The following is a 16,796-nucleotide window of genomic DNA, read 5'->3' as shown; positions in this document are numbered from 1 at the left end:
GCAGGACTTAAGAAGTGAAGGAAGTCCAACCGGTAACCGAGACCCGCATTGGTGCTGTTTAACGCACGCTTAAACCGCAAAGTGCCGCTGATCCGAAAAGAGTCCGTAGAAGCTGGCGACTGCCAAATTGCTGATGCACAAGTCCTCTAGACGTCCTCCCTCTTGTCCCCACAACGGAGGCTCAGGAATGCAGGATATGCATACCTGCAACAGGAAAGAATCCAGCTGGACCACTCTTCTTCAAACCAGAGGTACTGTTTAGACTTGGGGTACTTACATCAGTTTCTTTAGCTGTGCTCTTCTCAGTTGAGACTTGCATTGGCTACTTTTGTTGGAGTGGATTCCAACTATGCTTTTCACAAGTGTAACAGCTTGTGACCCTACAAGTGATTTCTACAAAACTCTCTAACTTTGCGCAAGACTTTATTAACTACAAGGTGCCTCAGCTCCATAGACTCTGCACCTGCAGACTCTAGTCCATTGACTTTGATATTTCTGTCCCTCATAGGCGGTCACTTGTTTTAGACCGTTATTGCTGGGAAAGGCTTGTCTAGACTTCATTGAAAGATTTAAGTATACTCACATGCCCTGAGAACCTGTTTACCCTTTTTCCTTCATTTAACCTTTCCTTTATGCAACCTCAGAATCTGCAAATTATAACTAGTTATGTTACGTGCGTGCTTATTACACGCCGGTAGCCCGCAGGCATCAGGGCGCGGGAAACCAAAAGATCAGAAAAACGAAACACCTCAATTAAGACAGGTAGAAAACCTAGGGAAACGAAGCTCTAATGCTCATTGAAACAATGAGGTTTTTAGCGATTTCCTAAAACTCTGGTAGTTCGCTTCAAGCCGTAAAGCCGTCGGCAATTTGTTCCAGAGGTCTACTGCATTAGCCGGGAAAGATTTGCCTTGCCTAAGTACGGATTTAGCCCCAGGTCTGTTCAGCATGCCCCTATCGGCTGATCTTAGACATCTTCCAGGAGCATAGAAAGAGAAGTGTTTTTTGAAGTAGCTAGGGGCCTCTCCATATAGGCATCTGTGAATTATAGTCATAGCCTTGAACCTGACTCTCTCCTCCACTCTTAGCCAGTGTAGTGCTCTTCTCCCTGTTGACACATGTTCTCTATTATTTATGTTTTTAACTATGCGAACTGCGTCGTTTTGTATGACTTGGCACTTTTGAATCTCCCTTTTTGTGGCTCCTAGCAGGAGAGTGTTGCCATAGTCAAGTCATGACAGAATGATGGCCCTAGCGATTGTCGCAGCGTTGACTTCATTAATGAATGGTCTTATTGCTCTCATAAGTCGTAGATAGTAGGTGTTGTTTTTCTGCAGGTATCTTACCTGTACCTCTGCGCCCACTGAGGCCTCTACCATCATCCCGAGAGTTTTAACATGTGGCAACACCGGGATGTTAGCGTCCTTGATGGTAGAGGATTTGTATTCATTCCCTAGTTTGCATCTGGTCTGTCGCGTGCCGAAAATCAGCAGCTCTGTTTTGGTATTATTTAAACACATCCAATGATGTTGCATCCAGTGGTCTATGATGTTATAGACCTCTGAGATTTAAGCACTGTCAGTGGTGTAATCACTAGTGATATGTAAATACCATTACTGTCCTTGTGGAGGAAGGTCACGTCCAGGTGTAGGAAGTGTGTAAAAAGCATCCCTACAGAGTATCCGCTAAACTTCTGCTGATACTGGAAATGTATTTTAAAGTATATTTGGTTGTTACATATCTTGCCCAACGCTTATTTAAAAATTGATGTTAAATAACAATTTATAACTGAATCCTTGAGTGTAAGTAACTTGTATTTGCGAATTTCTTTGCTGCTCAAGCACACTACCAACTTGTGTAGTGCAGACCTATACCAAAAGGTGGGTTACCGAGTGTAAGGGAGAATTTTCATTTCTGTGCCAATTCTTTGCTGGACTTTAGGACTTTTGATTTTTATCCTGGAGTGAGTGAGACCATTTTCTCACACATGTATTTTTGATCTGATTTGGATTATGTTTTCTTTGTTTTTGTAGTCTGACAAACTCCATAGGCATCGACTTTTTGTATGGTGACACACAGCACCTTCAGTGCAGCGTCACACAGAAATCCTTTCGATTTCTCTCAAGGTTTAAATACCTTTTCTTGTAAGTACTACTGTTCCCAAGAATAGTAAAGTTAAATTGACTTTACTTACCTTTCCTTTTTGTAGATCCAGCACAGACCATCCTATGTGGAGTGCTGGGGGGGGGGGGGGGGGGAGGGTCCTTAGTAGCCCCTGTTTCTACTTCTGTAACATTTTTTATGTTACCTTCACGACTTTAAATGGCTGGTAGCAGTCGTTATTTTTCCTACCATTGTGCTTTTCTACGCAGGCTGAACCCTCAGCTGCAGTATAGCACCCATTGGTGACTATTTTGTCAAAATGTCTCTGGTTTTCTTTTTTCGCCATTTCTCGTTAGTGAAGTCTTTCTTGGGTTTTACTCTGCGCGCCAAACCAGGTTTAACCCTTTTGTTCATTTTGCCTTTAGCAGACTTCAGTGCTGAATCCCGCCTCTGGCTCCAGTGTGTCTGGAAGGGCAGGAAGCGAGGGAGGTACCAGAATCTCCCTGTCCTTAGTCTCCTTGGTAACCTGGATGCATCCATTCGTGATTGGCTGGCCTTGAAGTACAGCCCTACACCAAAAGGTGGGTTACCTAATACCAAGCAGATAAGTGTTGTGGAGGCTCACACAGTGCTACTACATCAATTCTTACCAAACACCGTCCAGCAACAGACAAACGCCAGAGGATGTGGACTGGGATCAGACAGTCCCAGTCCCCTCCTCTTGCTCACACACACAAAGACCACTTGCCAGCAAAAACAGCAGCTTTCACCAGGAAAGGGGTTACCAAATATGGCATACCTGGACCGGACAAGGCAGGACAAAGGCCAAAGAACAAGAGAAAGTCTTGTGGCACAGCCATTTTAGGGGGCTAGCCACCACCTTTGGTAGCCATTTGCAGTAAATGCATAAGTGCATGAGAAGATCCTCACAAAAAAGGTAAAACAATAAAGAAATGTAAAAACAATTCACACAGCTTCCACCAGCTTGACTTAGACACATCGTAAAAGTAACCAAAAAGCCGTAAAATGTTAAACATATAAAGTATCCTGACTAAACTTCACTGTAAGGTGATGTTTGCAATTGTAAAAATAGAAGAATTACAAAAGAGAGAAAGTCGCTCAGTACTGACAGATTAAGGGACTAGTCAGTTTCCCCACAAGAATGAGTAAAATAGGCAAGGGAAGTAAAGCAGAAGGCTTTACGGTCCTCCAAAAGTCAGGGCAGGGTTAGAAAATTGGCAAAAAGACTGGGGTTCCCATAGGAATCTATGGAGGGGAAGGTGCAAAAACAAAATATTTCCCAACATCAGATCTTTAGCTTTATACACAAAAGAATAGATTAATGGACAAGGAGGCAATTCAAAACGGACCCTACCAGGGATTTATTCTTAAGATGTTTTTCTGTGCGCCAACAGTAAGTCAAACAAAACATGACCGTTTTTTAAACTAAATCAATACAAGTCAATCTTACGTCTACATCTGGCCTCTTAAGCAAATCTTCCACTTTTGCTACATCGCCATTAGCAGATGCTTTCACCAATTCTTCATTGAGATCGCCAGATTCTTGCGTTTCAAACAGTTTTTTCAATAGTTGAGACAAGCGCTCTAAGGGTAAAAGAAAAAAAAGAGTAACTGGCATTTATTTTTTCCAAGGATAAACAAAAGAAAAGTATTCCAGGTTTCAAAACCTATGTAGTTTTCAATTTCACCACTTTTTTTTATAATTTCTTACATAGTGACCATAATCATGCAAACTTTACATAGGAACTAACTTTTGTAGGAAACTAATACTACTATTTTTTGGTAATCTGTTAATAGCCGTCCAAGGCCCCTGGTACAGCTAGGAAGCCTTCGATAAAAATCTCATACTGGACTTCCAACAGACTTTTTGAGCATCAAATTAACAATTCCACTGTCAAGATGAAGACCAAGGATGGAAATAAGAATGTGCTGAACAGGAGATCAGAGTAGCTTGTTAGTTGCTAGGGCGCATCCCAAAGCAGCTGGAAGGTGGCCTCACCAAAATAAAAAATAAATACAAATGCTCCGCTTCTGCGCTCTACAACGCGATGGCAAAGTAGTGCTGGAAACAGCACGCTCCAGATCTCAAAAACCAGAAGGAAACATGCCAGTGCATTGTCAAGCAAAGCCAGATTTATCACCTCAGGATTCCGGGTCTCAGACTAGCACTTCTAGCCACTAAAGATTGCCTGTTGTGGGGGTCTCCAACCCTCCTGCTATGCATCTGCAGTAGTTGACGCCCAAGACATACAAATGCACCCACAGCATCTTGCCTGCATATAATCCAATGGGCCTCCCCCTGCACCATCTTCACCCAATGGTGCATCCTCACTGACAAATCGCTGCCCATAGCTCTGGCACCTGATTAATCTCTGCTGGGTCCAGCGATATCGCCCAGGGACCTTGTGCAAGTAGCCTTGGCCGGGGGTCCCACCAGAACACCTTCACTGGACTGTAGCTTTGCCAGCACCTTTTCTCCATAAACCAGAGGTTCGCCACTAGAGTGTCGCATTGGTTAACAAAAGGCACACAGCAGAGAATTGGGCACCTCCTGAGCGCAACCGCGCCTTGTGAAGAGACTGCCTCCAGTTTGACAGCTCCTTTTACCTGTGACCGCAGGCTTTCTTTTTGGATTCATCCAGCTTGTTAACATTGCAAGTTTTGAGAACTGCGTAAAACTATAAAGTGGACATAACAGAACTTGCAAACACTTAGTTCCTTTCGAAGTTACAGTCCCAAAACATTAAATAGTTTAAAGTCCCTTACCTATGAAATCGTGGATACCATTTTTGCTAAAGCTTCTACTTGGAGGAAAGACCTATAAAAATATCCCTTGGTATACAGGCCCCCAACTCTTCGTACAAGTCTGTACTACCCAAAGGGTTTGGTAGAATGGCAGAGCAGCCAGGCTTATGGTGCCTTTTCTACAACACCAACAAAGGACACAATTTGCCTGGTCAATCTTCTTCAGAAAATGGGGTCAGGACAGCCGTGGTCGCATTAAGGTATTGCAAAGGGTCTGCAGGCATCTCTGGTCATCTTCTTCGGTTACTTCAGCTTCCAGTGGTCGACTTTCACTCCAGGAGCCTCGCCTTTTATCCAGTTGCAGCACTCAATCTTCCTCAGCCGTTTTCAGAAAGGGGCGTTTGGATGTCCAATTGGGACAGCCAGACCCCCAGTGGAAGCTAGTTCCATTCAGGCAGACAAACGGTAAGGGAGTGAAAAACTCCCTCACTTCCTGCCTGCCCATACACACTGGAGCCTAGGCGGGGACAACTCTGTTGAGATTGGATGTTCTCAACAGGAGTCGTTTTTCGTCATTGTCGGAGGTGACAAGGGTTTGACAGTATTCTGAGTTTGCAGCTTGGTCACCTTCGGCACTGTTGGATTCACTTTGGATGACAGTTGTGTTCTGATTAGAGAGGACAGCATGTTTTTTGAGGTTTCAATCATTGCTATAAGGTCATTAAGGGGTGGATAATCCACTTGCAACGTCTTAGGTTTGTTGCACTGGCTTTTCTGTTTATGTTTCGCTAGGTGTTTGTGTTTATTCAGGGCAAGATTACCAACCCTGAACGTTGGGGTCTTAAGAGATTTCAACCTATTAATGAATTGTTTAACATTGGCCATACTGTTTAACACCAGATTTTTCGAGTTCTTCAGTTTGAGAAGCGATTTACTTGACTGTTCTTTTTGCAGAGTTGCTAGTTTCACTTATTCGTTTTTCAAACAAATTATAAACTGGTTTAGAGTTGGTGCTCAGGTTAATTGTAGAAGGCAATGAATTGGACGTTGAGTCTGCCTAACCGTTTCAGGTTCAGAATGAATAACGTGTTTGAACATCGGAAGGCCTTTAATTTGTGTATTCAATTGGTTATCACACATAGCGAGAACAGGTGAAGATGGTGACACACAAATGACATCAGCAAGGCTATGAGCCTACATGTTTTGTACACAGTTTACACCATATTTGGCTTTCCAACTCTTCATCCACAGTTTGATGGCATCAATTTTCTTTGTTCGGTAATTTTTAAATCTAGTGTCGAACAATTCTACTAAGGACATTATGGTATTGTTCATAGCACTTAAGGTGATTTCCAACAAGGGGTCACTTTTTGGAGAACATTCAACAACCATAGACGAGACAGGACACCCGAGGGCCCGGAATCTTCCGGGGGAGTCGGTTGTGCATAGGATCTTGAACACATAGAAATATCTTCTGAATGGTCAAACAAGCACCGGGATTGGTATAGACCGATTCAACATCCTGTAAGCCGGTTGCCTTCGGGATGTAGGATCTGTAGGGAGTGGTGCCTCATCATAATTTTCAGGGATGGTGTCTGAGGGCACTTGATTACAAGAAGGGGCACACACATTCTCAGTGGAGTTGTCACATATACCCAAGTAGCCAGCAGAATTGCGAGTGGATAAAGATAAATGCGGTTTGGTGGGTAAGGGAAAGTGTTATATTAGATCCACTTTTGGAGTATCATTAGACTAGTCATCCAGAACAGTCATGATCTGGGTGTCGGAAATGGTAATGTTACAAATAGGGGTGGCAGTATGTTGACCACACAAATTACCAAATGTCTCGTCCTTGTGATTTGTGTTCGAAGAAAAGTCTGTTGGCGCACGTAGTGTGCAAAACTCTCGTATACCTGCAGTTGCTGTTTTTCTTTCTAACAAAGGCAGTAGTCCACCAATCTTTATGTTAATGTTAAAGGACATTTGTACCGCGCACTATCACCACCAAAGTGGTCCCGTGGCGCTCTGGCGGCTCGGAAAAAGGGGAGGAGGGGGAGTGGTTTAGTGGGAATAAGCTGGAAAAATGCAAGAGAGCAGTGATGTGCTGTTGGCAGGCTCAGCCCGGTGGGTCCGTTGGCTGGGCTTGGGGTGTTTTATGGTCCGTAGTCGTGTGCTGTTGAGCAAGTCTATGTGTGGTTTGTTTTGTTGTTGCATTGTTGTGAAGTTTGTGCAGATTGCTGCGTTTTAGGCTTGTGGTTGTGTTTGGTTATAGTTTGAGAGGCGTAAGCAGAGGGATAGAATTGTTAGTTGGTTGGTTAGTTGGCATAGCTGTCCTTGCAATTGTGGGATTCCATATAGGTGCGGTACATGCTAACAGTCACATTTCTATTTAGATGCGGCGCAAGCTAAAGTTCAGAATTTCATACTAATGTGGCACATGCCAACAGTCACATTTCTATCTAGATGCGACGCAAGCTAGGTTCAGAATTCTAGGCGTGGCGCATGCTAAGAATCACATATGCTAATAACATTTCTGAAATTCCATCTAAGTGTGGCATATGCTAACAATCACATTTCTGTCTAGATTTGGCACAGACTAAACTTGAGAATTCCATCTAAGTGTGGCATGTGATAACTATCACATTTCTGTCTAGATGCAAGGCAGGCTAATCTTTGTGGTTCTCTCGGGTATGGTACTGGTTAACATTATACTGCAGGCAGTGTTTGCTATCCAGCCATGAATAGGTCTAGGCTGGTGGTCACATATCTCTCTAATAATGCATGGTGTAAGTCGGTAGCAGTCTAGGCCATTGAGAGGTAAGTTAGAGTGGCAGGAGCTTTCTGGAGTAGAGTAATTGCTCTACCACCCCCCCCCCCCCCCCAACTCATTCCAGCACTTACAGTTTTGTCGGTGTCTGGTGGCTTCATTGGCTTCCCCTGCTGACACCTGCAGACACATCTTGGGACGGCCAATGTGGGAGCCGCCCTTGTCCTTGGGCCCTTAGCCGGGGGGCGCGGGGGGAACAGGGAGGCAGCCAGTCACGGGAGGGGGAGGACTGGATGCAGGGAAGGGGGTCCGGGGCAGCGGGGAGCGCCAGGTGGCTACTGGCGCAAGATGGAGGCTCACCTAGGCCGGGGGGGTGGGGGGTCAGAAGGAGTACTCTCACCTGCTCTGCAGCTCAGGATACTGAGTGCAGGCAGCGAGCGGTGCAGGTCGTGGGCTGGAGGCACCAGGAGGCGTGGACCCAATCAGGCTGCTGGGGCGGGTTTGGAGGCGGGAGGAGGGTGGAGCAGGGAAGGGGATCCGGGGCAGCGAGGAGCGCAGGGGCGCTACTGGCGCAAGATGGAGGCTCACCTAAGCTGGGGGGGGGGGGGTCAGGCGGAGTACTCTCACCTGCTCTGCAGCTCAGGATACTGAGTGCAGGAGGCAAGCGTTGCGGGACGTGGGCTGGAGGCACCAGGAGGCTTGGGCCCAATCAGGTTGCTGGGGCGGGTTGGGAGGCGGGAGGAGGGTGGAGCAGGGAAGTGGATGCAGGGAAGGGGGTCTGAAGCGTGCACGCAGAAGCGTGCAGCCGCCCTTTTAGTAGGCGGAGTAATAAAAGGGAGGAGTCACAATCACTGAAATGAAATCCGTTATTCAGTTGAATGTAAAACACTGTGCAGGGGTTCCTCAGCATAACAGCGACTTCGAGAAGCGCGTACCTATTGTAATATAGTGTGTGCTGGGTCTAGAAAGTTACAATGTAAGTAAAGTCAATTTCACTTCACTGATCTTGGAAACGGTAGTTTATCCAAGAGAAGGTATTTAAACCTTTGGGAAATCTGAAAGACTTCCCTTTGTCACTGCGCTGAAGGTGCTATGTGTCACAATGTAAAAAGATGATGCCTACGGAGTTTGTCAGACTTTATAACCAAAGGAGAAACAGAGTTCAAATCACATAAAAATACATGAGAGTGGAAAAGTGGTCTCACTCTCCAGGTTAAAAATTTAAAGTCCTAAAATCAAGCAAAGTTGCTGGGGGTCTCCAAGGTAGAACGGAATAAGCACATAACAGAGTTTATTCCTTAATAAAACTTTCAGTGAGATGGCAAATCAGAGCCCGAGCCCTTCTGAGCTGCCACACAGTTACCAATAGGAGTTTGGTTTAACCTATGGTTGGAACCCTGTCTGACCATTAGGGTAGAGATGGTTTCACACCCCTCATCAGGGGGGGATGTGGAAATATCTCCCTAATAGGGGGGTACGTAGTATCGGGACCATATCATGTGCTTATGATCACAAGACTGACATGTACATTCATTCCTATGAGAGATTAACTCCTCGTTCAGCAGATAAGAAATCTGAGTGCATCCCCACAACTGATTTGTTATCCAAAGTATCTGCAGCACTTTACACACGACTAAATGATAGGGTCACGACTTTCGATCACTTATAAAACTTTAGCAGCAAATGTTTCATTACCTGTAACCTGAACACCATTAGTTAAGTTTTGAGATACTGTTTAACAGTGTGGCATTTGTAAATACTTTGCCTAACACTGCTCAGCCACCTATCCACAGTGAGGAAGAGAAACCCTGCTGCCTAGCTGCAGGTCAGTGTCTCATTCCAAACACAGGAGACACACAGTCCAAACATGTTACGGTGTAGAAATTGAGTAGAATATTTCCATTCTCATCACGTGGGATCAAGGTTGAAACCATCAAATGCACTTTCATTTCAAAATATATCCCTTTAGCAAAGAGAAAATATTTCACTCTGACATCTACACAGAATTTCAGGAGGTAAAAGTTGCAATCATGTGTCAATGAACATACATTTGGGTCATACCTTAAGATGTATAGAGAATCTGATGTACAAAATCAATACTTGACAGTCAAATGTTTAACATAAGATACATTTTACAAAAGTGCATATGCAATGAATGTATAGATCACACAATGTCAAACCTACATTCAAAAATTCAGGTTTTCGAATCTGGGCATCAAATTACATCTACAAGAATAAAGACCACAAGACGTCAAAGCCACTAAAAGGGAAGCTAACCCAAACACTGGAAAAACTAACCTCCCGATGCATTACTTATTGCTGATCCAGCCGATGCAACTTTCGAGACTGCTGCTGGATTATATGTCCAGGAAGTGCCACAAACCTCCACTTTTAAATCACTGTCCGAGTAGATTTGCTGCACTCTGCCAACTTTACCGAGGGTCTATATTGATGAACAAAGGAGAACGTTTAGTTACTTTGTTTTTCATATTTAGCTGTCACTAGAAATAAACCATAAATAACCACAATGTTAACTTCTGTAGGAATGTTTTTCAAAATGTTACGTTCTGCATCAAATTAGTCTTCCTGCAAAAACTAGAGTGAAAATGTACATTACTATTTCTCAATTTAATGGCAAAAGTAACATACTTGAAATATTTTAAAATAGTTTATATCCCCTTAACATCAATCTATTCTCAGCCCCTCGGAGTGCTGACAGGCAGGCTTCCATCACAGTCACCCATCTCTCCGCCCTATTTGTTTATCGTGCTGTTCAGATCTGGGTCAGATCTGAAACAATTATCTCCATACTCACTGTCTACGGATCTCCAGGATATTGTCTTTAACAAATGAGAGGTCCTCAGGTCTCGCCTCACCCAGTTGAATCTCGAGACTTGCTGTCCTATTCGTCACACTTGAAGGGTCTCTACAAACTAGACTGCGCCTTACATGACAAATTTCTTAAACACTCAACACAACGAGCATCATCACAACTGCCACCATTTCTTCTCACCCAGAACTCCTGCCTGTAATCAACTCAACTACATGATGCTCAAGCCCACTGCAGCCAAGCATGTCATTACAATTAGGGCAGAATTCCATTTTTAATTCTGTGCAGTCCTTTTTTGGTCCATAAAGACTTGCATTCTTTTTGCAGACTTCATTGTTTTTTTTCTTTTTTAAATTGAGGCCTAAGGGATTTCTATTGAAGCCCACCTATGTCTGCAACAGCTTTGTATTATGCGGCCATTGCAGCCCATTTGGCTACCTACCAGGACAGCAGTGCTTTTTAACCAGCCCAGGTTGATTCTCTCACCCTACAATAGTGTTGGGGAGTAGGCTGCTGGGAGTTGAAATTTAGTTTTGGTTGACCACGGGAGCAGTCGTATTGTATTGCATTAGCCCAATTCACCAGTATGGTAAGCATTCATCAGTATGGTATGATACAATATGATAGGTTATTTATAACGTGCTTAATACCCAGAGGTTTCTAAGCGCGGACCCGGGGATCGAGCTTGTGCTGCTCCACGTCGTCTTGCTTCCGAGCCGCCAAGCGCATTGCCCCTGAGCGTCATCCTGCGACAAAGCATTGGGGTACTAATGTATTTTTTTAGGACCTACCGTTTGGGTCATCCATTTGCACCGACCATGAGGCAGGACTAAAATTGACATTGTGCTGACAAGGGATGGGCCCACTGAGCACAGCGCTGTATCTAACACTCTGCAGTGGGTTTTAACTGGCTTAGCCTGTTTTTCTACCCCCTGAAAAGATACATTTACATCCTGTGTGGATGGATCGGAGCACTCGAGAGTTTTTAGGACCAGTCTGATTGGATGGCTGCCAAAACCTGTGTGCCTACCTGGTATGTGGTTGGAGGTGCCTGCTTAGGCCAGCCCCTGAGTGAGAGGCGCTTATATAGCAGAGACCCTGTACATTCTGTACATTCCTCAGATCAAAATATCTTACCTGCACTGCTGGAGGAAGAGCTGCTGCATTTCAGTACCTGGTTTGGTCATATTGGCTGGTTCCTTCCCAGTTTCTTCTGAAGGCTGCTGGAAGTGCTTGCTGAGCTTTTCGTCTGACCCCACCCACCGCTCAGGTCCTCCTAGCTGGCTGGATTGGCTGTCCTGTACTGGGAAAGTTTCTGGGCTACTCCTTTGCTGGCTCCCTGCAAAATACCCCTGGAGCAAGCACCTCAAGGGAGTCTACACGGCCTTTAAGGGTGGTAGGACAGGACTACACTGCTTCAGCGCAGTCGTGTACCATACTGGGTTACCTCAAACCATTGCCCCCCATTGTGGGACCATTCTTTTTTGGCCAGCTGCCTGCCTGCTCCTCCTGCTGCTCATCATCATCATCATCATGCTCTCAAACCGCCTGGATGACATTGTATGGTTTCTTAAGCTTCCCGATGCCTTCTGTCACTCCTGTGGCTTCTGGCTAGTGGGTTGTCTCCCTGGGAAAACAGATTATTCTTTGCATCTGTCTGGCTTGTCCCTGGACTGGGATTTAAGTCCCTGGGTATCAGATCCATGCCCCAGCCCAGCAAGAGCCCTATACATACACGTTTTAGCTGCTGTTTCCAAGCCAAATCCTCTATAACTGGCACTGTTTAAGTACTTGTCCCCAGTTCCTGGGGTCTGGATTTATTCCACTGAGTTGTTTTCAGTGGTCCCCTGTGTCCAGGAGTTGCAGAGGGTGGGGGTTTGGTGGGTTGGGCTCCCCTCTGTCCCAAAACACTATCGACTTCCATTGGCTCGATTCCTACTTGGCATCCAGCCTACTCTGGCAGGGTGGGTGGGTCTCAAACCTGGCACTGGAGCACTTTTAGGAGTTCTCCTCTGATGTTCCCTGGGGTTGGTTGCTTCTTTGGCTGCACCCGTGGGGCCAAACAAGTACTTACCTGGCTGGAACCCAGAACTGCAGCTTGCATATGACCTTTGTCTCACTAATTCCTGTGGTAAAATCCTTTACAAACCTCTAAACTCAAACTGACTAAAAAGGGTACTTACCTGAAAGTAACATTTTTTGTGGATCCTCTTAACCCCACACCATGCAATGTTATACAAAAGAATAGATTTGTAGCCGGTACCTGCGATTTATATTTAGATAAGACTATAAGATAATATATCACTGCACTTTACAAAGACATGTACCAGATTACTGTATTTAACTTTGGTTATTTTGTTTGCACATATTTCTAGGTGTAGCCCAAGACCAAGTAGGCCTTGTATTATAAGCCTCACTAAATTGTGTATACTGGTGGCCCTCTGAGTATTGTGTAAAATTGTTTAAACCCTTCACTCGCTCTAGGTACCATACTTATGTATATGGTTTGGCTTCAAGTAACCTATTTTACTGTATAGTAACGTTTGTGAGGAACACAGACTTAAGATGGGTTTCCAAAAATAAACCCATGGGGTGGATTTTGGAAGACCACCTTATTATGGTGAACAGGGAGCCACTGAGATTTCAGCCAAACCTCATCAAGGTAAGGTAGCAGGACAGCAAGGCTAAGTATCAGGAGGGCTGTGTGAATGGTCCAGGGCTACAGAGTCCACACAGACCACCACCAATAATTTAGGTTAGACAGAGAAGTAGAAATACTGTGGAAAGTCAGACAAAGGAGCTGGACTACAGGGTGTTTGGAACAGAATATTTAATTAAAGAAAAGAATACCGGAGAGACCACCAGGGGGCTCAGATGGAATGGAACATTAAACCACCGTCCTCCTCGCAGTGCGGCAAACAGAGAAAAATGTCTGGTGTTTGGGTGAACGATGCTGCCGGCGGAGACGAAACGCAGCCTGCAAACTTGCTGAGAGGCCGGGGCGGCGGAAGAGCAGGAGCCCAGCAGGGAAGTTGGGAGCAAGTCCCCGTGAGCCAGTGAGAGGCGGAGCCCCCGGTAAGTGCGCCATAGGCGGTGAGGAGGGGAGCAGGCGAGGCTAACCCTACAGCACCCAAGGAGGTAACCTGCCCACCCCCAAGCAGTATTGTGAAGGAGCTAGGCCTCACAGACTGCAGGCTTCATCATAAAGGGGGCGGCAACACCAGGAGAGTGACAAGTGTCCACACCTTCAGGGGAATGAGCAGCAACCAACGGAGGGCCCCCCAGCAACACCAGAGCACCAAAGAGGCTCGGGGACCTGAGGCAACGTTGAAATAACCCCCCTGCCCTCCCCCCCAGGGTGGGATAGTCAGGACAGGGAGGACAAGGCCACAGACGCTTCGTCACGAGAGAGGGAGGGAGGGGTCAACAGCCCCAGGAGATTCCGGCCCACACCTGAGCGAAACAGTGACCAATGGGGGGCCATACACACTCCCTCTCCCCCTACAGCCTCGGCAAGCCCCCCCCTCTGCACACGAGAAACAGGAGACAGCCCCGGTGAGCAGGGCAGCCAACGAGAGGACAGGTGGTGCGACGGGACAACTAGATCCCCACGCAGGGCCATCAGAAAGGGGGGCAGAGGGACTGAGGCTACCCAGGCAGATCTAAAGACATTCAGCTGCTGAAGAAGTGTCAGGGTACTTAGGAAAGAGTTAGGGGACATTTGGAGTGGAAAGGCCATCGCACAATTTCGATACGTGAAACAAAAAAACTACGAGAAAGGGAACAAGGCACATACCATTTTGACTGCTTGCCTTAGGGGTCAAAGAGATCAAACGGAGGAACGGGCGGTTTACAATATAAGGGACGAAAGGGGTACAGTACACAGCCCACCCGAAGACATTGTCCAGCGCTTTGGGGAATATTACACACAACTATACACGACAGAGGCCACGGGGACAGAGAGGGAGGCCAGGTAATTCCTCAAAAGTTTGACCATCCCCCAAGCAATGCAGAAGACAGGGCAGCACTCGAGCACCAGGTCAATACCATAGAAATCATGAGGGTAATAGCCAGGCTGAAACCGGCCTCAGCCCCGGGGCAAGACGGATATACTCCGGCCTTCTACAAACAGCATGGCACCCAGTAAGCGCCATTTCTGGAAACGTTATTTAACAGCAGGTTAGATGGCAGGGTGGGGGGGGGGCGCGCATCAGACTCACGCAAGCACAGATCATAGTCCTACCAAAAGAGGGAAGGGACAAGTTGTGCTGTGGTTCATACAGTCAGGTCCTCCCTAAACTAATTCACAACCAGCAGGTGGGATTTATTAGGGGCAGGTAGGGTGCAGACAACATACGCTAGACGCTTGACATTATAGCGGGAATGCTGAGAGAGTCCAAGGATCCCATCTTATTATTGGTAGATGCGGAAAAAGCCTTCTATACAGTTGAGTGGCAGTTCATGTAACAGACCCTACGGAGAACAGGCATTGGGCCCAGGTAGCTCGCCAGCACACTGGCCCTATGTTATGTTGTGTTAGCGGTATTTGTATAGCGCACCGTCACCAACGGAATTGGTCCCCAGGCGCTCTGGCGGATCTGTAAACAAGAAGGGTGGGGTTAGGGTTAGTCGGGAGGAGGGGAGAAGGAGAGTGGGAGAAGTGGTGTGCTGTTTGCAGGTTCAGCTCGGTATACACAGAGTGCTGGGCTTTTGTGCTAGTATCGGATGAAGGCCTAGAGTGCTGTGGGTGAAGTTTATGTGTTGTTGCTGCAGTGTTGTAAAGTGCAGGCGGATTGCTGGGAGAGAGATGGTTGTGTGGGTTTAAGTATGCAGAAGATTGAGGGTTTGGTTAGTGGGGTCTGTATCCTGGTTCAGGTACTTATGATTCCGTTAGAGTTGTATACCTGTGGGTTCGGATGTCGCTGGTTCCTCGTGGGAAGACTTGATTAGGTGGTGTTGCGCTGATCCAGCTGTATGGGTGCGTCTGAACCTAATCTTCAGGTGTGGGACTGGGTGGGTGATATCTATTCTCAGGTGATCTAGTGTGACCTTGGTCGGGTAAGGCTTTGAGTGGTTCAGGGCCGGGGTCGTGTTGAAGTGTTGTCCTAGTGGATTCGTCTTGGTGAGCGTGTGTATTCAGACGTTCGTATCCTTCTTTCCTGACTGGTTCTTTGATTTCCGTGGGGTGAACATCCTTGGGACTGTTGTTTAGTTGTAGTTTTGTGTGGTGGGGCATTGTGCTTCCTGCTTTGTATTGGTGGACCATGTGTAGTGATAAAACATTCTATTTCTCACCCATTGCATTGGGCCCGTGATGCAGTGCTTCCTTTCCCTCTCTATGTTTGTTCTAAGGGCTATTGGGGAAAGTCATAGTTAGGTCCTGGTCCACTTGATGATTTGTTCTAGTCTTTGTCTTAGTTTGCTATTTTTACTGTCTTTGGTCGTATTGCGACTGTCTCCGGTTTGGTCCTTTTAATATGCCGTGGGATATTTATCTCAGCTTTTCCCCATTGATTGATCGGTGCGTATCGCGGCTGCTCTACGTTCATTGATGTTTTTAGTTATGTCGGTGCCCCTGTGGCCAGTCTTTCTAGTTATGACGTGAAGAACCAGGTTTTGAGTCATTTCCTGAATAATCAGTGGTTTCCTGTGTTACGTATGTACTTTGGAAGGTCGTTCCAGGTTTTCGGGGCTTGGTGAGAGAAGGAGGATCCTCCAAGTTTTCTTTTGTTGTAGGGCTTCGGTTCCAGGCGCATGTCCATGCTTGATCTGAGCGTTCTTGTTGGTTGATGTAGGCGCAGTTTGTCTCTTAGGAACTCAGCGCCTTCGTTGTGTACTGCTCTGTGCGTAATGCACATTATTTTGAATTTTATTTGTTGTTTTATTGGTAGCCAATGTAGTGTTTTCAGCGCTGGTGCAGTGTGTTCTCTTCGGGGTAGTTTCAGAAGTAGTCTGGCTGCTGCGTTTTGAATGCGTTGTAGTTTTTTTAGGAGTCGTTCAGGCATGCCTAGGTATAGGCTATTGGCATAGTCTACTTTGGACATGACGAGGGCGATGATGGTGGTCGTTTTGTTGGTGAACGAGAAGAACGGTAAGATTCTCTTTGCCGCTCGCAGGAGGAGAAGCATTTCTTGAGGAGAGCGTTTACTTGTGGCTCTAGCGTGCGATTATTGTCCATCAGAACCCCCAGGTTTTTTACAATCGCCGAGGGTACTGGGGTAGTCCCGAGTTCCCTTGGCCAAGGGATGAATTGGTTTTCTCCTCCATTTTTTGTGACCATCATTATTTCAGTTTTGCCTGGGTTGATTTTGAGGGAGTTGGATTTCATCC

At 46.1% G+C, this 16,796-nt stretch overlaps 1 protein-coding gene across 2 annotated transcripts in view; it reads right to left on the bottom strand.

The window, feature by feature from the left end:
* Positions 1 to 16,796, bottom strand: part of MIB1 (MIB E3 ubiquitin protein ligase 1) — an 863,979-nt gene that overhangs the window by 548,945 nt on the left and 298,238 nt on the right. For both annotated transcript variants that reach the window (XM_069620891.1, XM_069620890.1), the window contains exons 8-9: positions 9,935 to 10,079; positions 3,575 to 3,708 (exon numbers count right to left, since the gene is read on the bottom strand). In XM_069620891.1, coding sequence (XP_069476992.1) covers positions 3,575 to 3,708; positions 9,935 to 10,079 — 279 coding nt within the window. The remainder of the gene's footprint in view (positions 1 to 3,574; positions 3,709 to 9,934; positions 10,080 to 16,796) is intronic.

The sequence above is a fragment of the Ambystoma mexicanum genome, chromosome 5q (assembly GCF_040938575.1).
Source record: "Ambystoma mexicanum isolate Mex_15411 chromosome 5q, UKY_AmexF1_1, whole genome shotgun sequence".
Classification (NCBI taxonomy): domain Eukaryota; kingdom Metazoa; phylum Chordata; class Amphibia; order Caudata; family Ambystomatidae; genus Ambystoma; species Ambystoma mexicanum.
The sequence above is the reverse complement of the archived record's forward strand: the minus strand, read 5'-3'. Positions and strand labels throughout refer to the sequence as shown.